This window comes from Xenopus laevis, chromosome 8S (genome assembly GCF_017654675.1).
Source record: "Xenopus laevis strain J_2021 chromosome 8S, Xenopus_laevis_v10.1, whole genome shotgun sequence".
NCBI lineage: Eukaryota > Metazoa > Chordata > Amphibia > Anura > Pipidae > Xenopus > Xenopus laevis.
In genome coordinates, this window is record NC_054386.1 from 88429337 (window position 1) to 88457195 (window position 27859).

Consider the following 27859-nt stretch of genomic DNA (forward strand, 5'->3'; position numbering starts at 1 on the left):
GGTGCAAGCGAAATGTCTGGCAATGTCACAAGCTTTGTTGTCTGTGGGAGATTTTTAGGGGATCTCCCCCCAGAATTTAAATCATAAAAGTACAGTACATATAGATTAGAACAGCTACAATATATTCCTTCTTCTAATCACCCGACAGTGTATGTTTGTTACATCATAAGCTCCTTAGAGCCATTGTCTATATCCCACGTGCTCAGCAGTGCCCAATTTTATTAGCATAATCATTGAAAGATTAAAGGAAAATTATACCCCCAAAATTAATACTTAAGCAGCAGATTAAGCAAATATTGCCCTTTTACATCTCTTGCCTTGAACCCCAATTTCGTGATGGTCTGTGTGCTGCCTCAGAGATCACCTGACCAGAAATACTGCAGCTCTAACTGTAACAGGAAAAAGTGGATCATGTGACCTAACATGTAGGGGCACATTTACTTAGCTCGAGTGAATGAATAGAATAAAAAATACTTCGAAATTCGAACTTTTTTTCGACCATCGAATTGGCTACTTCGACCTTCGACTACGACTTCGAATCGAACGATTCGAACTAAAAATCGTTCGACTATTCGAAAGTCGAAGTACTGTCTCTTTAAAAAAAACTTAGACCCCCTACTTCGCCAACTAAATCCTACCGAGCATCAATGTTAGCCTATAAGGGAAGGTCCCCATAGGCTTTCCTGACAATTTGGGATCGAACGAAAATCCTTCGATCGATGGATTAAAATCCTTTGATTGAACAAATAGAGCTAAATCCTTTGACTTCGATATTCGAAGTCGAAGGATTTAACTTCGAGGGTTAATTAACCCTTGATATTCGACCATTAGTAAATGTGCCCCGTATAGTTTGTGTGCACCGTGAATCATACGATCCCACGGTTCCTTTTTTTTACATTTTTTTTGAAAATGATTACCTATTTACGATATTTATGATTACCTACTATTTAGAATTATCCAATGGCACATAACTACTAAAAAAGTATATTATTATGAAAATGGTTTAGTTACATGAAGCAGTGTTTTACATATGAGCTGTTTTATGCAATATCTTTTTATAGAGACCTACATTGTTTGAGGGGGTATAGTTTTCCTTTAACTAGGACTAAGAAAGTGAAAGAATGAACTAGTTGGACAGTACCAATGCCATGTTGTAGGGATACAGAAGGGACGTGTGCCAGGGAGAAAGTGCAGCAGAAGAGAATTGGTTTCCTGTATAAGGGAGGGGGGAGAGCAAATTCTCAGCACTGGGCTCCAGTCTCACTGTTTCCTCGGAGTCTCCGCCTGCAGGGAGTTGCTCTTACGCCCAGTACTCTCAGCAAACGGTCCTCACTGTCTGTCTCTCTGTGACACTTCCTGCTTCTCTCAGGGGAGAGCGTGTGAGTTCTCTTCACCATTAGGATTTATGATCATCTAGGAGACTGTGGACACCTGTTCGGCAGAAGAACTGACCATTACCCTGTAAGCTTTATTGGATCTCCCAACTGTAGGTAAATCCTCTCTCATCTCTCCTTTTCCAGCTTACATTTATTTATCCTTTTTCTCCTTCTTCTGAGTGGTTTGTTATTTGATGTATCCCTGAAATAAATCCCTATGATTGCTATGAAACAGACTTTACTATTTACTATATGTCCAGCCATTTACTTAGCCCTTCTAGCCAGTCTGGGCTGAACCTTTGCTCGGTTTGGTCCTATAGAACCTCTGTCAGGACCAAAGCCGGTCAATACATCATCTGCATTTTTTAAATTTGCCTAAAGGCGCGGCGAGTGACGTGTGCTGGGATTTGCTCTATTTGCAGAGGTGTTTTTCAGGTTCCGCCGTCAGCCGGGTCTTTCTCTTTTGAGATACTGTTTGTGTTGTGGGCAGGTGTTTCAAAGAACACTTTGATTCTGCTAAACCACTAGATAGGGAAGGTAGAACCTGCTTCTCTCTGACTGGGGTGTAATTCCCAGCCTCCTCCACTAACTAATGACACTGACAGTAGTAGTTTGTGGCAGTTGGAGAGAAATCCATTGGTGTAACTAGATGTTACTGGGCCCCATAGCAAATTCAATTTAGGGCCCCTACACTCCTGGGCCCCATTGCAACCACAGGGTCTGCTTCCTCTGTAGTTACACCCCTGGAGAAATCACTACAAATAGGGTTTCCACCTTCACTAAAAAATATTACCGGCCAGTGGGGGCGGGAACCTTTTGGGCGGTCCGTGACGTGGAAAGGGGGTGGGGCTACGTGGCGTGCCGCAAAAGAGGCGGAGCAACATCGCAGAGATGTCCACAGCGCTGGAAAAAAAAGTAAATTCTGTGCGAATTGGGGGCAGGCCAGGGGCTTTTTTAAAGGGTATTACAAATTACCGGCAACTGCATTGCTGGTAAATTTGTAATACCGGCCCCGGCCTTGGCAGGTGTTTTACCGGCAAGGCCGGTAAAATACCGGCCGGGTGGCAACTCTAACTACAAGTCCACTGAAAACTTGTGAATTCCTGCTAGGAACCCAGAGGGTTATACGGTGGCACTAGCAGACTTACTCGAATGTGGATACATACACAGATCTATGGGCATGGGGTTAGTAACAGGTGTATGTATATCCTGCCTTTGTCTCTTATGTTGTAGATGTTGGCAGGGAAGGGATGGGAGGGTATTAAGGGAAGAAAGGGCACTTGTTTGCAGGAACACAAACCCATTAATGGTACTTAGCATTTTGTACAGTAGTTGGTTAACCCTATGTTGTCACGTGACCAACGTTTGCTTGTTTATTATTAACTCTGTAGCAATTAAGTGGCTGTAGCCTTGTGTCTTGGCAGCACTTAGTAATCCGGTGTCACTGATAGTTGTTCAGTCCTTAAGGGGATACTGTCATGGGAAAACATGTTTTTTTTAACTGCTGCTCCAGCAGACTTCTGCACTGAAATCCGTTTCTCCAAAGAGCAAATAGATGTTTTTATATTTAATTTTGAAATTTGATGTTAGGCTAGACATATTGTCAGTTTCCCAGCTGCCCCCAGTCATGTGACGTGTGCTCTTATAAACTTCAATTACTCTTTACTGCTGTACTGCAAGTTGGATTGATATCACCCCCCCCCAGCAGCCTAACAACAGAACAATGGGAAGGTAACCAGATAGCAGCTCCATAACACAAGATAACAGCTGCCTGGTAGATCTAAGAACAGCACTCAATAGTAAAATCCAGGTCCCATCGTGACACATTCAGTTACATTGAGTAGGAGAAACAACAGCCTGCCAGAAAGCAGTTCCATCCTAAAGTGCTGGCTCTTTCTGAAAGCACATGACCAGGTCAAAATTACCTGAGATGCACCTACACACCAATATTACAACTTCAAAAAATACACTTGCTGGTTCAGGAATGAAATTTTATATTGTAGAGGTAATTATTTGCAGTGTAAACAGTGTCATTTAGAAATAAAAACGACACCATAAAAATCGTGACAGAATCCCTCTGCCGGTGATGAGCACTTGGAGAGCCTCCAGACTTTGTTGAACTTTATACTTCCATTAAAACTTCCATTGCCCTTATATTGTTTGAAAAACAAGTATATTTTATTGAATGTATTTAATTTCATTTATTTATTCAATGTTTTGTAACATCATAATGGAACACATACAGGTCACATAAAACATTTTTAATCTGGCCTGATCAGTGTCCAAATCAGAAATCTGTCAAATTGGGCAATTGTTTTGGTTCCTTAATCATTGATAATTCAGTATAAAAAGGGCCAAAGTGGCACCTATGCTCTGCCTATGTCTGTGCAGCGTTTTCTTAGCTGCCATTCTCACAACTGTGCTTACACTGAGCTACTGAGCCCAGCTTCGTCACATCAGTGATTTTTCCAATTACCTGCATCTCCCCATACTTCAATTACTCTTCTCAATCACTGGCTCGGATGAAAGGTATTTAAATTGCATAACAAGCCACAGGGGGTCCTGGTATATAGGGGCTGGCTGTGACATCGTCATTTTTCAGGTCTACGGGTCAGGGCACACGCTCAGATTCGCAGAGATTAGCTGATTCTTCAGGGGGACTAATCTCCCCGAACTGCCTCCCCGACGGCTATAATGTAAATCGCAGGCGAGATGGCACTTGGAGTGCTTCGTTTTCCGAAGTTGCCTCACGACGAAAGGCAGAGATTTGACGCCATTACTTTCTAGCCGGCAGGAGGCAGTTCGGGAGATTAGTCGCTCCGTAGAAGAGGAGATTTGTCACCGGACATTATTATGCTTTATATATAGGGCTGACTATTTATATTACAGACAAAATGAATTCATTTCACCCATCCCTACCCCAGTGGAGCATATCATTTCCATATCACTGACGCACAAGATCTTTTATCCTTTTCTCTTTTTCTTTCTTTTGTTTATTTTTTTTAACCCTCTTTATTGACGACGACATTCGCTAAATATTTCTACCATTTCACCTAAATACCTTCACTCTTGCACATTCAGCCTGTTTAGCTGGGGATAATTAATCATGTGCCTCACCACACTCTATTGGTCCTGCTTTCCCTCTGTGGGCTGATTCACATCCTATACATTTGCTGATGTGCCAGAATAGTTTGGGCAGGCGTTTCTACTGGCTGTTGAGTTGATTGTCACCGGTATTTTAATAATTAACTAATCAGATTTGCTGGAGAGATATTCTAAGAAAAAACAGACTGAAATAATTATTTAAGCTTAAAATAGTATTTGTATAGTAGTAAGTTAAAATAGCATATTAGAATGCTTTCATATTATTCTAATGGTCAGGGCACACAGGCAGATTAGTGGAAATTAGTCGCCCGGCGACAAATCTCCTCTTCTTTGGGCGATTAATCTCCCCAAACTGCCTCCCGACTGGCTAAAATGTAAACTGCCGGTGGGATGGCACTCGGAGCGATTTATTTTCCGAAGTCGCCCAAGTTGCCTGACGAGGAAACTTCGGGCAACTTCGGGGAAAACGGATCACTCTGAGTGCCATCCCGCTGGCGATTTACATTTTAGCCGGCGGGGAGGCAGTTCGGGGAGATTAGTCACCCTGAAGAAGAAGAGATTTGACGCCAGGCGACTAATCTCCCCGAATCTGCCTATGTGCCCTGACCCTTAGCTGGCGGGGAGGCAGTTCGGGGAGATGTCGCCCCGAAGAAGTGGAGATTTGTCACTGGGTGACTAATCTCCCCGAATCTGCCTGTGTGCCCTGACCCTAAAGCTGTAGTGGCACACACATTATTTGGCATTACTTGCATTACCTGCAAATGGCTACCTAAATTATACATTTCTTTCCACAGACAGCACTCCAAATTCTTGATTAAAATTCGCCTTTATATATTCCATAATATGCTTGATAAAGAGTGGAGTGCCACTCGAAACGTTGCATACCTATGCTGCCCTAAGATGGAATAAATAAAGGCGAATTTTAATCAAGAATTTGGAGTGCTGTCTGTGGAAAGAAATGTGTTCAAGCTATAACCTTGGTGAACAGGTTATTTGACGTGCACCCATACCTTGGAAAAAGTAAACTACAAAGTAAGTGCGGTTTGCCTGGAATTTTCATACCTAAATTATACTACAGAGGAAACTCTTGGCCAGGCAATGGCAGCAACCGCTAATGGTCTTTGGTGCAATTATTTGGATCCTTGCCTAGCAATCACCCCAAACTATTCGTGCAGTACGTGTTATGTTTGCCTAGGGATTAGAGCAGTGATCCCCAACCAGTAGCTCGTGAGCAACATGTTGCTCTCCAACCCTTTGGATGTTGCTCTCAGTGGCCTCAAAGTAGGCCATTATTTTTGAATTTCAGGCTTGGAAGCGAGTTTTAATTGCATAAAAACTAAGTATAGTGCCAAGTAGAGCCTCCTGTAGGCTGCCAGTCCACATAGGGGATAACAAATAGCCAATCACAGTCCTTATTTGGCACCCAAGGGACTTTTTAATGCTTGTGTTGCTCCCCAACTCTTTTTACATTTGAATGTGGCTCACGGGTAAAAAAGGTTGGGGACCCCTGGATTAGAGGATGGCTGTAGTATTGTCTAGCAGCTGTGCATTATTATCTGTTATTAGAGGTCATTGGACATGTTATTAGAGGTGTGAGACAGGCCTGTGCAGGTGCATGCTTGCTTTTGCTTTCACTTGTCCTCTGTCTGACACCGCAGATCAATGTTCTTTCATTAACACAATAAACACAAAGCAGACGGGGACTTGTCCAAGGGCTCAAGGTTAAGAAACAGAGCAGGATGCAGGAAATGTTCTTGTGTAATTCAGTGTCTAGTTGTGCCCAGGAAACAATGATATACTTGTATCTAGAGCTCATGTGGGACTCTCAGAGATTTTATGGCACCCAGTCAGCCTACTCCATATAGACAATTGAATTGAACTGACAAGGATTGAGTGCGTCACTTATGCTATTGTTGAACTACAAATCAGGCACCTGAGGAGGTTTTTGTGGAATGCTGGGTGTAAGCTGACAAAGACTGACGCAATAAGAGATTCTTTGCACCGCCTGCTGAATTACTATCCCTTATATTAGCTTCTTGGAAACCAACCCATTCAGTAGACTGTGCTGCCATGTAGCATGATACTGTAACGCTGTCCATGTCTCACATTTGCTCCAGAAGAGAAAGACATGCTGCAGGGTGGAACTGGATGATGTGTTAACTCTTTGCCTGCCAGCAACATTGAATCTACTTCACTGGCAAGAATATTGTTGTGACGCGGAGTCCGTTTCCACATTCCATTTAAATGAATGGCAAAAATACATTGCTAGCCTAAAGCCTAACTGAAAAAGTAGGATAGAAATGTTGTACATTATGTTTTGGGCTTCTGTACCAGCCCAAGGCAACCATAGCCCTTTAGCAGTAAAGATCTGTGTCTCCAAAGATGCCCCAGTAGCTCCCCATCTTCTTTTCTGCTGATTCACTGCACATACTCTGTGCTGCTGTCACTTACTGAGCTTAGGGACCCACTCACAATATACAGTACACATAGAATAGAAATGTCACAATATAAGGCTGATTAGTAATTAATACACATAATTACTACATGGCAGCACAGAAACCAGTGCAATTAGCATCAGAATTTAATAATCAGCCCTGTAGCATCATCTTATATTACAGGGGAAGCTCATTTTCTGCTGGATAATTAGTGACGAGCCCTAAGCTTAGCTTCTCAACAGCCAATCAGAGCCCACTGAGCATGTGAGTGTCACAGACACTTTCCAAGATGGTGACCCCCTGTGACAAGTTTGAAGTCCTGGATCATTGCTGCTATTGACAAGCTCAAACTTTAGGCTGGTGCAATAAGTTCACTATATAAAATATGGCATTTCTAGCCACATTAGTTTTTAGGGTTTAATGCTCTAAATTAAGAGTGCTAAAAAAAAAGTGCATTAGGCAATGTTTCTTTTTTAAACTTGTTCCAGTTTCATTTGCTCCCCCCTCCCATTATTTGTGTAGTGATGCATAGAGTAAGGGCAAGAAGATAGGGGGTGGCATATGAGCGCCCCCAGAATATTATTCAAAAGGAGCTAGTGAGCCCTACACTTGCCTCCAACTTATGATAAAGTACAGCCATGTGCCTGAGCATTCTGAACTCTGCAGCAGATGTGATGTAGTATTGCTGCTCAAGGGATTGTTCACCTTCAAATACTTTATCCATTTCAGTTGGTTTCAGATTGTTAAACAGAAATAAAGACTTTCCAATTACTATTTTCTATTTGTGATCGTTTTTCTAATATAGAAGTGTAAAGTCTCATTTTTCACCTTCTAAAGCAGCTCTGGGAGGGGGGGGGGGTCGCCGACTCTCTAACTGTTCTAAACTGATACATTTAGTTAATACATTTATTATCTTTGTCCCTGCTGAATCCTTTAGTTCCAGCTGTCAGAAATGATACAATAGTCGGTAATATTCCCCAGATACTGCTGTAGCAATTCATTGTATCGATGAAATGTAGCAAATTCCAACAGTTCAGGATCTGCTCCTGGATCACTGAGCTGACAGACTAAAACAACAGAGCAGGGCCGGAACTAGGGGTAGGCAGAGTAGGCACATGCCTAGGGCGCAAAGCTGGGGGGGCACCAGGCACGCACCTCCTCTGTCGCCTACCCCCAGTCCGGTGCCCGACTCTTTGTGGTTTTTACGTCTTCTTGCGCTCCTGCGCATGCGCGCAAATGCATTTCTCGGCAATTTGAGCATGCGGACATTCATGCCAATTTGTGCATGTGCAGAAGCGCAAAAGAAGTAAAAACCACTACTTTTCTTGTGCATGTGCATTTGAGCGCCGCGTCGGCCAGCTTGCCTTGGACGCCTGTGCGGCGTGGCCCGGCCCTGCAACAGAAACAGGAACTTTACATTTTGTGAAAACGGTAAAAAATAAAAGATGGAAAGCAATTGTGTATGGGGAACAATCTGAAAACAAATGATCTGAAAGGTATCACTCTGATTCAGACTCATCTTCCCAGACTGTGGCTTGAGCTGCATCCCCACTCCCTGCCTACAGATGGATCACCTCTCCTGCAGGTTCTCAGCTTATGGGAAATACTTTGCCTATGAGTGGAAACCACACCCTGCGGCCCCAGTGTTATCATATACACAGTGATACTGTTCAGACAACTCCACATTCTTTCCCTAGAAACCCCCCAAGCAGGGCCGGATTTACAAAGCGGGCAGCCCTAGACCCACTACGTTCGTCGCCCTTGTCCCCTCCCCTTTATTCGTGCAAATCATCTGGACTGGAGCAATAGGGACTGGCACACAGGAAATTTAAAAAATCATTGTATTTCCAGTGCGTCCCCAGTGTCTTTGAACCAATGTGGGTGTGGTGGAGCAGCATGCTGCCCCCCTAAAATCCTGACGCCCTAGGCCCAGGCCTAGATGGCCTTTCCTCAAATCCGGGCCTGCCCCCCAAGATCTGCACTAACAGACCTGGGGATTTATAGTTTGCAGAAGCAATACTGAAGAAGTAAAACCTTTTTTTTTTTAAATCTATCATAACATTGTCTCTGCATGCTATTTATGATTATGCCATAGAAGTATTTGCCCAATGCTTTTACACTACCTATTGGATCCCCCATGTTCTTCTATGAGGTGGCTGCCATATTTGTGCAGCAGTAGTCTGTTTGTATTAGGTTGGCAAAACAGTCAAGTTTAGAAATTTCAAGTAACAATTACTGACATAAGTAGCCTTAACAGTGAAAAACGCATACCTCCCAACATTTTGAAAATAGAAAGGAGAAAATGATTTTGACCCGCCTATTTTTGTGGCCACACCCCCTAATGACTATGTTCATTTTACAAAATTTGAACACATTTCTGGGGTTTTTATATGTTATTAATGTTTTGCTAATGAAGGTGAATGTTATAGAATAGTGAATTCTAAGCAACTTTTCAATTGGTCTTCATTTTTTCTTTTTTTTTTATCGTTTTTGAAATATTTGCCTTCTTCTGATTCTTTCCTGCTTTCAAATCGGGGTCACTGACCCCACTGGAAACAAACAAATGCTCTCTAAAGTTACACATTTATTGTTATTTGCTACTTTTTATGACTCGTCTTTCTATTCAGGCCTCTCCTATTCATATTCCAGTCTCCCTTTCAAAGCAATGCATGGTTGCTAGGGAAATTTGGACACTGGCAACCAGATTGTTGAAATTGCAAACTGGAGAGTGGCTGAATAAAAAGCTAAATATCTCAAACCTCAAATAATAAAAAAATAAAACCAATTGCAAATTGTCTCAGAATATCACTCTGTACATCATACTAGAATGTCATTTAAAGGGGTGGTTTACCTTTAAGGTAACTTTTATTATGTTATCAAATAGGAGAAGGAAAAAGTACCCCGCTTAATCAATCTAATTCAGCAGTCACTTATATATATAAATTATTCCAATATTTTAGTGATAGGGAAATAGAAAAGACCTGCCTATCTTAAATTGTTACAATTGTTTCTTTGCTTATCTTAAATTGTTACAAATGTATCTGAGTGCACCTGCCACTGATTCTGGGCTCTCTGCCAAAAGCCAATTAGGTTTTAGAAACTTTGTATCTTTTTCTGGCTGTTCAGTGCAGGAGATCAAAAAGAAAGTCTGGACATTTCAGTAACAATTCAGGAATGCGGGCTGAACCGTTCAAAATCTGAACTGTCCCGTGAAAAACAAGACAGTTGGGAGGTTTGAAAACGATCAACATGATCTATAGGCAACTGTCAATGTACATCAATATTCTGAAGAGTAGTCTGTATCACTTTAATAACTGTGCACATTAAGTTGGTGCTGTGTGCAAAAATGGGTCCTGGCCATAGACCCTTCCTGCGCACCTGCTCCCTGCCTGCGCACCTGCTCCCTGCCTGCGCATCTGATCCCTGCCTGCTTTGAACCTGCTTTGTAAATGAGCTAAATTAGCCTAGGAAGTGGAATGAATACGTCTGGAAGAGATTTGTGGATTAGGAGACATTCGCATGAGAACGGGGGGCTATTCTGCAAATGAATTGCCCCCAGTTTGCATTACAACACACAGTATTTAATCTTCTGTGTAAATGAAGGATTTCCATGTCAATCCTCTGCTGCCAAAACAAAGCTCTCTGGTTAGAGCTCACCCATACCAGTGTGACCCTGCGCTGCCTAATATGCCCTTGTAGATTTTTCCTCTAGTCTTATGTAACACTATTATTTTGTGTAAATGTTTTGCCAATATGAATCATGATTCTGTGGGTTTTGCTGCAGCTCGTTTAGCATTTCCTCTTTTGTACAAAGCACAATGTAATATATATATATAATACACAAAAGCCATGAATATCCTGTAAATTATATCCTTATAAACGGTGAGTTCTGATGTAATTTCTGTCACATGACTCACTTAAATTTGTGTATTATAATAAATAAAGTACCCCCAGTTGCAAAATATGAGGATATTAGAAGTTACCTCGGCCTTCGGTCTTGTGTTTTTATATGGTCATGAAACTCCTCGGTAGCTTATAATATCCTTATATTTTACAAGAGGGGGTACTTTATTCACTATATCTGTGTCTTTTCCTTCCATGGCTGCCCTCCCATCACTGGGAATAGTTGCCAAGAACTTGTATGACAGTTTGCTGCACCCGCCTGATTTATGGTTCCTCCCCATATGCGATATTGCTATGCCTGCTAAAAATAACATTAGTTATAGGTGTAACAACAGAGAGAGTGATAAGTGTCTCATCCTTTATCTACAGACATCACTTTATTAGTGTGGATAATCCCAGGTCTCAGCTGGCAGTTTGGCAAGAGAGAGCCTCCTGGAAACTGAGCCGGCTCCACCCCATTGCTTCATTACATGCCAAGCACTTTGTTTTCATGCCCAGCTTATTAAAGAGGTGGTTTACCTTTAAGTTAACTTTTAGTGTGTTATAGAATGGCCAGTTCTAAGCAACTTTCCAATTGGTCTTCATTATTTATTTATTTGTTATAGTTTTTTTTTATCATTTGGGCAGAACTCCACGAGTCTTTTTCGTCGGATCGACGCCCGCTGACAAAACGTACGTGGCAAGTCAGATGGAGTCGCACGCATCAAGATTCTAAGTGGACTGAATAAAAAGTCGCAAGTAAAAACTACATCACATCCGATGCGACACGACTGTCGGATGTGGACGCAGAAAGCAGCGTCTTCATCCGACAGTCGGACCGTGTAGTTGTTACCTCCTAATTTTCATTCAGTCTAATTATATTTTGATGCGTGCGACTCCATCCGACTTGTCGCGTGAGTAGAAGTCCAACACTGTTTTTCGTCGGATCGACGCCCACCAACAAAACGCACGCATCAAGTCGGATGGAGTCGCACGCGTCAAGATATAATTGGACTGAATGAAAAGTCGGAGGTAACAACTACACGGTCCGACTGTCGGATGAAGACGCTGCTTTCTGCGTCCACATCCGACAGTCGTGTCACATCGGATGTAATGTAGTTTTTACCTGTGACTTTTTATTCAGTCCAATTAGAATCTTAATGCCTGTGTCTCCATCCGACTCCATCTCCGTGCGGTTTGTCAGCGGATGTTGATCCGTCGGAACTCGCGGAGTTCTACCCAAATAATTAAAAAAGAACTATAACAAATAAATAATGAAGACCAACTGGAAAGTTGCTTAAAACTGGCCATTCTATAACATACAAAAAGTTAACTTAAAGGTAAACCAATAAGCTGGGCAAGAAAAAGAAAGTGCTTGGCATGTAATGCTCTGATGAAAAATTCTCGTGGAGTTCAACCCTTCGTTTTTTAACTATTTCCTGCTTTCAAATGGGGTCACCGACCCCATCATAACACAAATGCTCTGTAGGGCTACACATTTGTTGTTATTGCGTCTCCTTTTATACAGGCCTCTCATATTCATATCCCAGTCTCTTATTCAAATCAATGCATGGTTGCTAGGGTAATTTGGATCCCAGCAACCATATTGCTGAAATTGCAAACTGGAGAGCTGCTGAATAAAAAAGCTGAATAAGTCAAAAAACACAAATAATAAAAAATGAAAACCAATTGCAAATTGTCTCAGAATATCCATCTCCACGCCATACTAAAAGTTAACTCAAAGGCAACTCCACATCTGTTACCCAAGCTCTAGAATGCTCCATGGGTAATATATCCAGAGACAGAGCATGTGATTAGAATGTTATGCACTTGAGCCTAGAGAAATAATGTATGTGCTATGAACTGGTCCCCTCCAAAAGTGCAACTGAAACTCCCAAGAGCTGTAAATTGCAATCCAAAAAAACAACTACAGGGCTGCCAGCACAAATTGACTATTCCCTAGAAATAAGGGACTGCAGGCTGGGACAAGAGAAACCCAGTTTATTGCCTGGGAATGTTGTATATCTTATGTAATTTGGCAGTGCTGACTTGTATAGTATGTGTGAGTAATGGTTACGCCTGTGTGAGTATTACACAACAATGCAGCATGCTACAATAACTGACCTGCTTCCACTTGGTGCCAGAGCATTGCTGGTTGTGACCGCTGATCACTATACTTGTGTGAGATCCCAGTGAGGTTAAACACTGCTCATGCCTGGGGCCTTTTATAATAATACCAGAGCATTACCACCGGGATTCCAGAGTGTGGCCTTTTTAGCTGCTGTGTGCTACAGATACTAGCATCTTTTAGCAGCTTATATTGTAGAGGATGCTGGGAATTGTAGTTATACAGTGAATAAAGTACCACCTATTGTAAAATATAAGAATATTATAAGTCACCGAGGAGATCCATACCCATATACAGGTCATGGAACTCCGAGGTTACTTCTAATATCCTCATTTTCCAACAAGGGGTACTTTATTTATTATAATACACAAGTTTTAGTGAGTCATGCGACAAAAAAATGACATCACGACTCGCCGTTTATAACTGATGACATCACTAGTCACCGTTTATAAGGATATAATTTACAGGATATTTATGGCTCTTGTGTATTATATAGTAAATAAAGTACCCCCTCTTGTAAATTATATAGTGAATAAAGTACCCCCTCTTGTAAAATATAAGGATATTATAAGTTACCGAGGAGTTTCATGACCATATAAAAACACGAGGCTGAAGGCCGAGTGTTTTTATACAGGTCATGGAACTCCGAGGTAACTTCTAATATCCTCATATTTTGCAACTGGGGGTACTTTATTTATTATAATACACAAATTTCAGTGAGTCATGTGACAGAAATGACATCAGAACTCACCGTTTATAACTGATGACATCAGAACTCACCGTTTATAAGAATATAATTTACAGTATATTCATGGCTTTTGTGTATTATATAGTGAATAAAGTTCCCCCTCTTGTAAAATATAAGGATATTATAAGTTACAGAGGAGTGACATGACCATATAAGGCCGAGTGTTTTTACACAGATCATGGAAATCCGAGGTAACTTCATGGAAATCCGAGGTAACTTCATGGAAATCAGAGGTAACTTCCGAAGGTAACTCCTAATACCCTCATATTTTACAACTGGGGGTACTTTATTTATTATAATACACAAATTTCAGTGAGTCATGTGACAGAAATAACATCAGAACTCACCGTTTATAACTGATGACATCAGAACTCACCGTTTATAACTGATGACATCACTAGTCACCGTTTATAAGGATATAATTTACAAGATATTCATGGCTTTTGTGTATTATAAGAGTATATACATATACCTTGTACAAAAGAATGGTTTATAACATTAGCAGACAGGAAACGTTACTCCTCCAGTTTTCCCTCTACTCCCTTTGCAAACTCCTTGACCTTTCCCAAGAAAATTCTGTGCATAGACTTTCTATGGTTCAAGACACACACAGATAAGTGCTGTAAAACTTTGGTGACTGCACTGAATATTAACAATATTGCACTAGGTTCTGTTATTTGTTTTAGTTCAGCGAGTGCAGCCGAATCACTGGTTGGGGATTGCTGTTGCTAAGTGATCAGATTCTGTCTTTTTTGAGAAGCAGAAGGATTTGGGAATGTGTGTGTTTGTGGGAGGGGGCTGAATTGAGTCTGTTTTGGGAATATGAATGGAAGCACATGAAACCTTTTGTAGGGAGACACCATGGAGCTGCCGCAACACTTGCCTGTGTGATATTAATGGGTGGGACGGAGAGGGTGCCCTGACGTTTCCTGTAACACGAGGGGGAGGAGCGAGAGCATGCAGGTGTGTAAATGTATCCACACCTCTCCTGGCTCACAGCTCCCATGTAAGGACAGGGTACTGCAGATGAAACTGGAAGGGATCAAAATGTTTGATGAACGAGGGGGACGATTTGAAGGACTTAACCGCAGGCTCTCAAGGTTATTTGGTAAGTGATATTTGTCCTGGGATTGCCTCTAGCAAGCGGATGGTAGGGTTTAACTCCCGTCTCAGACAGCTGACAAGCATGGGATTTGCTATAATCCTCTAAATAGACATTGTGCCGACCAGTTATAGTCCTTGGAAGTTATAGTTGTGCGTGGCCTTTGCTTTTGTGCTGCTGAGTCCAACACGGTAGAACCATCATCGGAAACCCTTAAATTGGATCATAATACTTTTGTAAGGAAAGTGCTTATTGGTCAGATTCCCCTATACCTCCCAGGCCCTCAGCAGCTGCAGTATTTTATCTTCTTATTCCACTGAAGCCTGCAGAATATAATTCTCCTTTTTTTGGAAATGTAATATGGCAGCTTCTTTTCACTACTGTAATAACAATCCACTTTTTCTACTAAAATAGAATTCTCTGCCCTCTGGATAACTTGTATCTCTTTTCATAGATCTGGAACAAAACAGTGTAATCACTGCCATAAAACCATCTCTGAACGGCAATAAAAAGTAATAAGTAACCTGAATGCCATTTATGTCTGATCACGAGACATACGGGAAATAAACTGCTCCATCAACGGGAAGCAATTACCTGTTGTCAGGTTTTATTATAATGATTTTATTTAAGATGCAATCCCATTTATTGTAGTGGAATTGTGTTAAGTTTCCTGTACTTCCATTCTCTCTCGTTCCTTGGAATTGTAACAGACTGTCGGAACCTCAAAACGAGTCTGTGGGCAGAACTTCCTTCCATTGAATAAACTCTTTCCTCTATACATTTATAAGTGTAGCTACCTGTGGGTGCTGCCATACTGTTTATCTGAGCACTGTCTGTCACTGAGGAGTCATAAATAGAGACTGTAAGTGCTACATACCTCCCAACTGTTACATTTATCCAGGACAGTCCTGATTTTGACAGCTGAATCCGCAGTCCCCTAATGTTACTGAAATATCCCAACTTTCTCTTTGATCTCCTGCACTGAACAGCCAGTGCCATATGCAAATTAGGGGCAGGAAAGGATAAAGTGGAAAAAATTCATCTTTTGTGATGAAAACTCAGGTGATTTTCTTACCCGCCCCTAATTTGCATATGCAAATTAGGATTCGGTTCGTCCAGGAACAAGGATCCCGAACCGAATCCTGGATTCGGTGCATCCTTAAAGGGATACTGTCATGAATTATATTCAGTTTTGAAATCTGACATGGGGCTAGAGATATTGTCAATTTCCCAGCTGCCCCAAGTCATGTGACTTGTGCTCTGATAAACTTCAATCACTCTTTACTGCTGTACTGCAAGTTGGAGTGATATCACACCCCCTCCCTTTTGCCCCCCAGCAGCCTAACAACAGAACAATGGGAAGGTAACCAGATAGCAGCTCCCTAACACAAGATAACAGCTGCCTGGTAGATCTAAGAACAACACTCAATAGTAAAAACCCATGTCCCACTGAGACACATTCAGTTACATTGAGAAGGAAAAACAGCAGCCTGCCAGAAAGCATTTCTCTCCTAAAGTGCAGGCACAAGTCACATGACCAGGGGCAGCTGGGAAATCGAAAAAATGTCTAGCCCCATGTCAGATTTCAAAACTGAATATAAAAAAATCTGTTTGCTCTTTTGAGAAACGGATTTCAGTGCAGAATTCTGCTGGAGCAGCACTATTAACTGATGTGTTTTGGAAAAAAAACATGTTTTCCCATGACAGGATCCCTTTAATATAATTACACCAGTAAACCCTCAAAGTAATGCTGCTCTGAGTCCTTTGTAAAAAGAAACAGCACATTTCTTTCCTTCTATTGTGTACTCATGGGCTTCTGTATCAGACTTCCTGTTTTCAGCTTAAACCTCCAGGGTAAATGCAATTATACTGCAGTTAAAAGGGCACAGGGTTTGCTGTTGGAACTGGCAGTAGACATTGAGAATATAGATGTTTATATTTGGCAGGTTCTGCTCTGTTTTATTGGTAGTGGAACAGAAAGGCTGTCAGTGTGCAGGAGTTGTAGAGGCCCATCATACCCTGTAAATGCTGTGCTGGCACTGGCACACACTTCTTGCTTGCACTTGCCCTGTTCCCTCATGTATTTTCCTATACACAAGGTGACGTGAGTGTTCCCTTTCGTTGGCCAGGCACTAAAGCAAAAACTGGTTTGACTCTACAGTATTCATTAGGTGTTTCTCTCAGGGTTAAACAATGTTCTCTGCCACCATATTTTGGATATGGAACTCTGGTTTTCTTGCTTTTCAAATGCTATTAAAGGAATGCTGGGGAGGGGTGGGGGTATTCAAACAAACTCCAAGTAATATTATATATGTTGCTGCTAGAGCTTAATTAGATGTGCTGTATTTCCGCCTTACAGAGGTAACCATATTGCACTATTATTCTCCTAGGCAGGAAATCCCACCCTAATAATTCATGTCCAAACTCAGAGAGAGTAACTTCATGTATCTGTCTCAGTTATTGACAGTGGGATCTGCCTCATAGACTGTACACCCCGTTGAGACAGCTCAGGGCTTATTTATAAACAATGGGCAAAATTGCACATGGGAAGTAAGCCATAGCAACCAATCACTGATTAGATTTTTTAAGACAGCTGCAGGTTGAACACTGAAAACAATCATCTGATTGGTTGCCATGGGTTAATGCCCAGGTGTAAATTTGCCCCTTGTTTATAAATGAGCCCCCTCATGTCTAATGAACTACTAGTTTTTAGATTGACCAATACTAGATATACTAGTTACAGTTTTCTTTGGCAAACCACTGGGTAAAATGCCTGTTTACTGTGCTAGATTCTCCTGGAAGCCTGTATTGAAAGTTCTTTAGTGCAAAACTTCACATGAACACTTATTCAATAAAATCAATCTTTATGTATATTTGTAACCTTTGGGGTCAACCTTAGCCAAATCTCAGACCACAGCTTTATGGTAACCATGATTTCATGTACAATGTTATTTTTGACCAATACCATGCATCAAGATTCACTTGAAAGCAAAGAGTTAAAGGAACAGCAACACCAAAAAAGGAGGGACAGTCATTCAAGCACAGGATACACAGTAGATAACAGATAAGAACTACTGGCTAATGGCTGCCCCCATGGCTACACAGCAGCTTGTATATATAAACTATAGTAGTACTTATCTGTTATCTACTGTGTATCCTGTGCTTGAATGGCTGCCCCCATAGCTACACAGCAGCTTGTTTATATAAACTAAAGTAGTACTTATCTGTTATCTACTGTGTATCCTGTGCTTGAATGGCTGCCCCCATAGCTACACAGCATGCTGCTCCTGGTACTTTAAAGGGGAAGGAAACCTAGTTGGCGCAAAAACCCTCCCCCCTCCCATGTGTTACCCTCCCTCCTCCCCCCTGGTCGACCCGTCCCGCTGGGCAAATGCCCCAACTTGTTACTTACCCTTCTGCGCAGGTCCAGTCCAGGGAGTTCACAGACGACATCTTCTTCCACGCGATCTTCTTCCTGCTTTGAACGGCGCATGCGCAGTAGTAGCATTTTGCCGGTACGATCTACTCCGCATGCGGATCTGCGGTGCATGCGCAGCAGATCCGTACCGGCGAAATGCTCCTACTGCGCATGCGGCAAAACGCCGTTCAAAGCAGGAAGAAGATCGCGTGGAAGAAGATGTCGTCTGTGAACTCCCTGGACTGGACCTGCGCAGAAGGGTAAGTAACAAGTTAGGGGCATTTGCCCAGCGGGAGGGGTAGGCCAGGGGGGAGGAGGGAGGGTGGGCAACACACGGGAGGGGGGGGAGGGTTTTTGCGCCAACTAGGTTTCCTTCCCCTTTAAGAGCGAATTTCCAGGGGAGGGGAGGCAGCAGCAACTGCTGCTGCCTCAGGCGGTGGAGGGGCCCGGATCGCCCCTGGATGCATAAAGCAAATTTGAAAATGTCTATAATGTTGGTATCTGTAACCCTATTGGAAACACTTGGTGAATTCCCATAATACACATACGCACTGGCTGCCTTTGGCATTTCTGGGCCCCTTTAGTCTGGAGCAGTGGGCTGAGAGTGTCTGAATCTGGCCCAATGTATTAGTTATGTGTATATGTCAGCGTGGGTAACGCACACAGAGCAGCTTCAGTAACAAACTAAGCCCACAGCTTGGGGATCTGGCCAGTTCAACGCATGCTTAAAGGGGAATATAGGGAATAACTTTGCTGCCTGGTCTAATAATGGAGAATCTAACGCAGCACCTGCAAGGCCTTATGTCCCTGTACTGGGCGCTGCTGTACAGTGTATGTTATGTAGCAGCTCAGAGGAGAAGTAGTTTCACTTCCGAATTCGATCGGTGCCATTTGCCTCTGTGTGCCCTGCTGCACCATATGGGGTGCCACAAAGGTGATAGACCATTTTAATACAGAATTCATGTTTAGGTTGCTTTCTTTGTTCAGGGAAAAAAAAATCTTAACCAGACAAAGATTACTCTATACAAATACTCATGGTCAGGAAGAAAGAGCCGGGGGGTTGTCCTTTTGTGGCTCCTGCTACAGAACCAGCATTGTTTCTAATGGCTAGCTAACATCCAGTCAATGCTGATTAAATACGAGGCACTGACAGTGGGATGGTCTAAGTGGTAAATGTGGGTTTTTTATGTAAACATTGGTTAAATTGTACGGCTTCTACTGCTGGTTCCTTAAAATTGTTTGTTGGTCTCCGAATGATCTGATCTTTGTATGATCCGGTTGGGAGCATGGACAGCCAACCTGAGTTTGTTTTGAGCAAGAATAGAATGGGTGAAGGGGACAGAAGACATGGCTCCATAGATCCACTAATGCTTTTTTTTACATTTTTTGTTTTTTTTTAAAGCTACTGCACATAGAAAATACCCTATCTGTATAATAATTAGGGATGCACCGAATCCAGGATTCTGTTCGGGATTCAGCCTTTTTCAGCAGGATTCGGATTCAGCCGAATCCTTGTGCATGGCCAAACTGAATCCGGATCCTAATTTGCATTAGAGATGTCGCGAACTGTTCGCCGGCGAACTTGTTCGCGCGAACATCGGGTGTTCGCGCTCGCCGGAAGTTCGCGAACGTCGCGCGACGTTCGCCATTTTGGGTTCGCCATTGTTGGCGCTTTTTTTTGCCCTCTCACCCCAGACCAGCAGGTACATGGCAGCCAATCAGGAAGCTCTCCCCTGGACCACTCCCCTTCCCTATAAAAACCGAAGCCCTGCAGCGTTTTTTCACTCTGCCTGTGTGTGCTGAAGAGATAGTGTAGGGAGAGAGCTGCTGCCTGTTAGTGATTTCAGGGACAGTTGAAAGTTTGCTGGCTAGTAATCGTTTTGATACTGCTCTGTTATTGGAGGGACAGAAGTCTGCAGGGGTTTGAGGGACATTTTAGCTTAGGTAGCTTTGCTGGCTAGTAATCTACCTTCTACTGCAGTGCTCTGTATGTAGCTGCAGTGGGCAGCTGTCCTGCTTCTGATCTCATCTGCTGACTGCTGCAATAACAGTAGTCCTTGTAAGGACTGCTTTTATTTATTTTTTTGTTGTTTTACTACTACTACTACTACTACTATAAGAGCCCAGTGCTATTAGTCTAGCAGTGTTGGGGAGTGGGACTGGTGTGCTAATCTGCTGCTCCTAGTAGTTCAGCAGCACCAACTTTAATTTTTTTTTTTTAATATTCATTTTTTTTTATTTTACTTTTTTTTATTTTACTACCGCTGTAGTAGTGTATAAGTTGACCTTTTAGGCATTATTTGCCCTGTAGGCATTATTTGCACAGTGTTTTCTTCAACCCGCCATCTAGCTGTGTGACCTTGTTCACATTCTGTCTAAATATCCATAATATTACCGTCTCCAGAAAAAACACCGGAGTGACTTTTTTCAAGCAGCCATAATATATTTTACGTAATCCGTATCCACCGCTGTAGTAGTGTATACGTTGACCTTGTAGGCATTATTTGCACACTGTTTTCTTCAACCCGCCATCTAGCTGTGTGACCTTGTTCACATTCTGTCTAAATATCCATAATATTACCGTCTCCAGAAAAAACACCGGAGTGACTTTTTTCAAGCAGCCATAATATATTTTACGTAATCCGTATCCACCGCTGTAGTAGTGTACACGTTGACCTTGTAGGCATTATTTGCACAGTGTTTTCTTCAACCCGCCATCTAGCTGTGTGACCTTGTTCACATTCTGTCTAAATATCCATAATATTACCGTCTCCAGAAAAAACACCGGAGTGACTTTTTTCAAGCAGCCATAATATATTTTACGTAATCCGTATCCACCGCTGTAGTAGTGTATACGTTGACCTTGTAGGCATTATTTGCACACTGTTTTCTTCAACCCGCCATCTAGCTGTGTGACCTTGTTCACATTCTGTCTAAATATCCATAATATTACCGTCTCCAGAAAAAACACCGGAGTGACTTTTTTCAAGCAGCCATAATATATTTTACGTAATCCGTATCCACCGCTGTAGTAGTGTATACGTTGACCTTGTAGGCATTATTTGCACACTGTTTTCTTCAACCCGCCATCTAGCTGTGTGACCTTGTTCACATTCTGTCTAAATATCCATAATATTACCGTCTCCAGAAAAAACACCGGAGTGACTTTTTTCAAGCAGCCATAATATATTTTACGTAATCCGTATCCACCGCTGTAGTAGTGTATACGTTGACCTTGTAGGCATTATTTGCACAGTGTTTTCTTCAACCCGCCATCTAGCTGTGTGACCTTGTTCACATTCTGTCTAAATATCCATAATATTACCGTCTCCAGAAAAAACACCGGAGTGACTTTTTTCAAGCAGCCATAATATATTTTACGTAATCCGTATCCACCGCTGTAGTAGTGTATACGTTGACCTTGTAGGCATTATTTGCACACTGTTTTCTTCAACCTGCCATCTAGCTGTGTGACCTTGTTCACATTCTGTCTAAATATCCATAATATTACCGTCTCCAGAAAAAACACCGGAGTGACTTTTTTCAAGCAGCCATAATATATTTTACGTAATCCGTATCCACCGCTGTAGTAGTGTATACGTTGACCTTGTAGGCATTATTTGCACAGTGTTTTCTTCAACCCGCCATCTAGCTGTGTGACCTTGTTCACATTCTGTCTAAATATCCATAATATTACCGTCTCCAGAAAAAACACCGGAGTGACTTTTTTCAAGCAGCCATAATATATTTTACGTAATCCGTATCCACCGCTGTAGTAGTGTATACGTTGACCTTGTAGGCATTATTTGCACACTGTTTTCTTCAACCTGCCATCTAGCTGTGTGACCTTGTTCACATTCTGTCTAAATATCCATAATATTACCGTCTCCAGAAAAAACACCGGAGTGACTTTTTTCAAGCAGCCATAATATATTTTACGTAATCCGTATCCACCGCTGTAGTAGTGTATACGTTGACCTTGTAGGCATTATTTGCACACTGTTTTCTTCAACCCGCCATCTAGCTGTGTGTATTATCGTTTCCAGAAAAACCAACTGAGTTTTTGTTGTTGTTGTTGTTTTTTAAAAAATAATGCCAGGCAAAGGCAGGCCGCCACGCAGAGGCCGTGCTAGGGGCCGTGCTGCTATGCAATCCTGTGGCCCTAGCAAATTGCCCAGTTTTAAAAAGCCAATGACCCTGAACTCCCAAAATGCTGAAGAGGTAGTTGACTGGCTTACACAGCACACCCCATCCTCTACCGTTTCTAACTTTACCACAACATCCTCCTCATCCTCCACTGCTATGGCCACCCCACGTAACACTTCCTCCACCACCGGTGCCCCTTCTTCACTGGGGTCAGAGGAGTTATTTTCCCATGAGTTTCTTGAACTGAGTAATGCGCAACCATTATTGCCAGAAGAAGATGAAGGAGATGAGGACCTTACACCAGATTTAATTCTGGCAGAGAACACGACAGAGATGGACATAATGAGTGATGAGGAGGAGGTCCCCGCTGCTGCTTCCTTCTGTGATGTGTCAGAAGAAATTGATGCATCTGAGGAGAATGATGATGAGGAGATTGATGTTTTGTGGGTGCCTAGTAGAAGAGAGCAAGAGGAGGGTAGTTCAGATGGAGAGACGGAGAGTCAGAGAGGCAGTAGGAGAATAAGACTTAGAAGAAGCAGGGAGGACAGCCCGCAGGGATCAGTAGGGCAACAACATGTATCGGCACCTGTGTTCAGCCGGCCAACGCACCCGCCATTGCCGCCAATGCCGCCAACTTCTACTGTTACCGCCAGATCGCACACTTCCAAAAAGTCAGCAGTGTGGGATTTTTTTAATGTGTGTGCCTCTGACAAAAGCATTGTAATTTGCAATGAGTGCAGTCAGAAACTGAGCCTTGGTAAGCCCAACAGCCACATAGGTACAACTTCTATGCGAAGGCACATGAGCGGCAAGCACAAAGCACTTTGGGAGCAACACCTCAAAGGCAACAGGCAAACTAAAAGCCACACTCCTTCTGGTCCAGCATCTTACTGCTCTACCTCTGCTCTCCTTGACCCGTCTGAACCACCCTCCACTCCGCCTTCCACCTTGACCACCTGTTCCCATTCCCAGTCATCTGCCACCAGCCAAGTTTCTGTGAAGGCCATGTTTGAGCGTAAGAAGCCAATGTCTGACTGTCACCCCCTTGCCCGGCGTCTGACAGCTGGCTTGTCTGCACTCTTAGCCCGCCAGCTTTTACCATACCAGCTGGTGGACTCTGAGGCCTTCCGCAAATTTGTAGCAATTGGGACAACCGCAGTGGAAGGTACCCAGCCGCAATTTTTTTTCTAAAAAGGGAATACCACACCTGTACCAACATGTGCAGAGCCAAGTTTACCGCATCTCTGTCACTTAGTGTTGGGCCAAAGGTCCATATGACTACTGACGCATGGTCCTCCAAGCATGGTCAGGGCAGGTATGTCACCTACACTGCCCACTGGGTGAACTTGGTAATGGCTGGGAAGCAGGGAATGGGTAGCTCAACAACAACAGTGGAGTTGGTGTCACCGCCACGGATTGCACGCGGTTCTGCCACCACCTCTACTCCTCCATCGCTCTCTACCTCGTCTTCTTCTTCTTCTTACTCTGCTGCTGGGTCCTCCTTCTCCTCCTCCACACCTGTGCACCCCCAGCTCCCCCTAGGCTATTCGACGTGCCAGGTACGCCGTTGTCACGCTGTCTTGGGGATGACGTGCCTGGAAAGCAAAAACCATACCGGATCTGTACTCCTGTCATCTCTGCAGTCACAGGCCGATCGGTGGCTGACCCCACACCAACTGCAGATCGGAAAAGTGGTGTGTGACAATGGAAGCAATCTGTTGGCAGCGTTGAGACTAGGCAATTTAACACATGTGCCCTGCATGGCACATGTGTTAAATTTAATAGTCCAACGTTTTGTCTCCAAGTACCCAGGATTCCAGGACGTTCTCACCCAGTCCAGAAAGGTGTCGGCCCATTTCAGACGTTCCTACACAGCCATGGCACGCCTTGCTGACATTCAGCAGCGCTACAACATGCCAGTCAGGCGTTTGATTTCTGACAGCCAGACTCGCTGGAATTCAACGCTCCTTATGTTGGAACGTCTGCTGCAACAACAAAGGGCCGTCAACGAGTACCTTTTTGAACTGGGTGGTAGGACTGGATCTGCACAGCTGGGGATTTTTTTCCCCCGTTACTGGGTGCTTATGCGCGATGCCTGCAGGCTCATGCGACCTTTTGAAGAGGTAACAAATATGGTCAGTCGCACCGAAGGCACCATCAGCGACCTAATACCCTTCGCTTTATTCCTGGAGCGTGCCGTGCGACGAGTGACAGATGAGGCTGTAGACCAGCGTGACGAGGAGCTGGAAGCGCACGATTTCTGGTCGGAATCACCAGAACGAACCCAGGCACCTGCTGCAACGCAGGGAGAGGTGCCAGAAGTGGAGTCAGAGGAGGAAGGTGGCTTTGTGGAGGAGGAGGAGGAGGACCAACAGGAGCAGGCTTCCCAGGGGGCTAGTGGTGACCTTTTGGGGACCCCTGGTCTTGTACGTGGCTGGGGGGAGGAGACCGTGGATGATGCAGTCCTTGATAATGAGGAAGCGGAGATGGATAGCTCTGCATCCAACCTTGTGAGAATGGGGTCTTTCATGCTGTCATGCCTGTTGAAGGACCCCCGTATCAAGAGGCTTAAGGAGAAGGACCTGTACTGGGTCGCAACGCTACTAGACCCTCGGTACAAGCATAAAGTGTCAGAAATGTTACCAACATACCACAAGTCCGAAAAGATGCGGCATTTACAAACCAGCCTGCAAAACATGTTGTACAATGCTTTTAAGGGTGATGTCACTTCAGGAACTCATCAACATTCCAGGGGCAGAGGTGCCAGTAATCCTGCCACGAGCACACCTGCAAGGACAAAGCCCTTTGGCCAGTCTGTAACGTCAGACATGCAAATGTTTTTCTGTCCAAGGCAGCGCCACAACCCTTCTGGATCCACCCTCAAAGAACGCCTCGACCGGCAGGTAGCGGACTACCTGGCATTAACTGCAGATATCGACACTCTGAAGAGCGATGAACCCCTGGACTACTGGGTGCGCAGGCTTGATCTGTGGCCAGAGCTGTCACAATTTGCCATGAACCTCTTGTCTTACCCAGCCTCAAGTGTGCTCTCAGAAAGGACCTTCAGTGCAGCAGGAGGGATTGTAACTGAGAAGAGAACTCGCCTAGGTCACAAAAGTGTCGATTACCTGACCTTTATTAAAATGAATGAGGGGTGGATCTCGGAGGGTTACTGCACGCCGGAAGACTTGTTCTGACTTCTATGCAGCTGTCCTTCTCTTCAAGCCTCATGACTCCACACACAGCTGTCCTTTAGCGTCCTCCTCCTCCCTCCGCCACCGTTACAAACTAGGGTGCAAACCCTACTGGTTTAATTTTTTCTGGCCTCTGTGCTTCAGTGGCTGCAACCAAAAAAACTGGGCAAACAATGTCTACAAGGTCAACGTATGGCAAAAAATGACTATTTTCAGCATTTATATGGCATATTTTTTCTGGCAACTGTGCTTCAGTGGCTGCGTCCAAAAAAATGCATATTTTCTGCATTTATATGGCATAATTTTTCTGGCCTCTGTGCTTCAGTGGCTGCAACCAAAAAAATGCATATTTTCAGCATTTATATGGCATAATTTTTCTGGCCTCTGTGCTTCAGTGGCTGCAACCAAAAAAATTTATATTTTCAGCATTTATATGGCATAATTTTCTGGCCTCTGTGCTTCAGTGGCTGCAACCAAAAAAATGCATATTTTCAGCATTTATATGGCATAATTTTTCTGGCAACTGTGCTTCAGTGGCTGCGACCAAAAAAATGAAAAAACGACGTTGACCTTGTAGGCATTGTTTGCCCAGTTTTTTTGGCCGCAGCCACTGAAGCACAGAGGCCAGAAAAATTATGCCATATAAATGCTGAAAATATGCATTTTTTGGTTGCAGCCACTGAAGCACAGAGGCCAGAAAAATTATGCCATATAAATGCTGAAAATATAAATTTTTTTGGTTGCAGCCACTGAAGCACAGAGGCCAGAAAAATTATGCCGTTAACGACGTTGACCTTGTAGGCATTGTTTGCCCAGTTTTTTTGGCCGCAGCCACTGAAGCACAGAGGCCAGAAAAAATATGCCATATAAATGCTGAAAATAGTCATTTTTTGCCATACGTTGACTCAACGTATATGGCAAAAAATGACTATTTTCAGCATTTATATGGCATATTTTTTCTGGCAACTGTGCTTCAGTGGCTGCAACCAAAAAAACTGGGCAAACAATGCCTACAAGGTCAACGTATGGCAGTTGTTTAAAGAGAACAGTAGATTACTAGCCAGCAAAGCTACCTAAGCTAAAATGTCCCTCAAATCCCTGCAGACTTCTGTCCCTCCAATACAGAGCAGTATCAAGCAGATTACTAGCCAGCAAACTTACTATCATCTGTCCCTGAAATCACTAACAGCTCTCCCCCTACACTATCTCTTCCAAGCACACACAGGCAGATTTTTCAGATACATTTTTGCCCTTGATCCCCCTCTGGCATGCCACTGTCCAGGTCGTTGCACCCTTTAAACAACTTTAAAATCATTTTTCTGGCCAGAAATTTTTTTTTTAGATGTTAAAGTTCGCCTTCCCATTGAAGTCTATGGGGTTCGCGAACCGTTCGCGAACCGCTCGCGTTTTTGCGCAAGTTCGCGAATATGTTCGCGAACTTTTTTTCCGACGTTCGCTACATCCCTAATTTGCATATGTAAAGTAGGGGTGGGAAGGGAAATCACAGGAAACAAGGTAGTAAAAACATTTTTTCTGCCCCTCTCGGATTCGGTTCGGTATTTGTCAGGATCTTTCACAAAGGATTCGGGGCCAAATCCCAAAAAGTGGATTCGGTGCATCCCTAATAATAATGTGCCTAAAACCCTAAATATCTCTATCTTGGATAAATTGCTCCATTATTGTATAATATACTAATATAGCTTGAGATATGAGTATTTTACTATTTAACTGGAAATAAATATTTTTTATTTCAATAAATTGTATTTTTATTGATAAAGATTGGGATTTTTTTAAGAGCGCTATTATCAAGTTTATTTCATTTTAATTAATACCTATCTTTATATCCCGACTGGTTTAGATACAGGTATGGGACCCGTTATCCAGAAACCCAATATCCAGAAAGCTCCGTATTACAGAAAGGCTGTCTCCCATAGACTCCATTTTAACCAAATAATCCAGATTTTTAAAAATGGTTTCCCTTTCCTTTCTCTGTAATAATAAAACAGTAAGTTGTACTTGATCCCAACTAAGATATAATTAATCCTTATTGGAAGCAAAATCAGCCTATTGGGTTTATTTAATGTTTACATGATTTTCTAGTAGACTTAAGGTATGGAGATCCAAATTACAGAATTACCCATTATCTGGAAAAACCCAGGTCTGGAGTATTCTGGATAACAGGTCCCATACCTGTATTTGGCAGCTCAGTAAGTAATTCATTTTCCAACTTTCAATTCATATGTCCAGTAGTTTATTTACCGGCTAGTTTGCAAATTCCTATACTTGTGGGTCAATAGCTAATGTAAATTGTTAAAATGACTAATA

General features: G+C 43.0%; 1 protein-coding gene across 9 annotated transcripts in view; it reads left to right on the forward strand.

The window, feature by feature from the left end:
* The first annotated feature begins 1320 nt into the window (after positions 1 to 1320).
* Positions 1321 to 27859, forward strand: part of LOC108700315 (pleckstrin homology domain-containing family G member 3) — a 58721-nt gene continuing 32182 nt past the window's right edge. For 2 of the 9 annotated variants that reach the window (XM_041575369.1, XM_041575370.1), the window contains exon 1: positions 14490 to 14782. In XM_041575369.1, the coding sequence (XP_041431303.1) occupies positions 14632 to 14782 (151 nt within the window). In that variant the 5' untranslated portion in view covers positions 14490 to 14631. Of the gene's footprint in view, positions 1491 to 14487; positions 14783 to 27859 lie in introns of those variants that run through there. The other 7 variants (XM_041575375.1, XM_041575376.1, XM_041575377.1 and 4 more) reach the window with 7 other exon arrangements.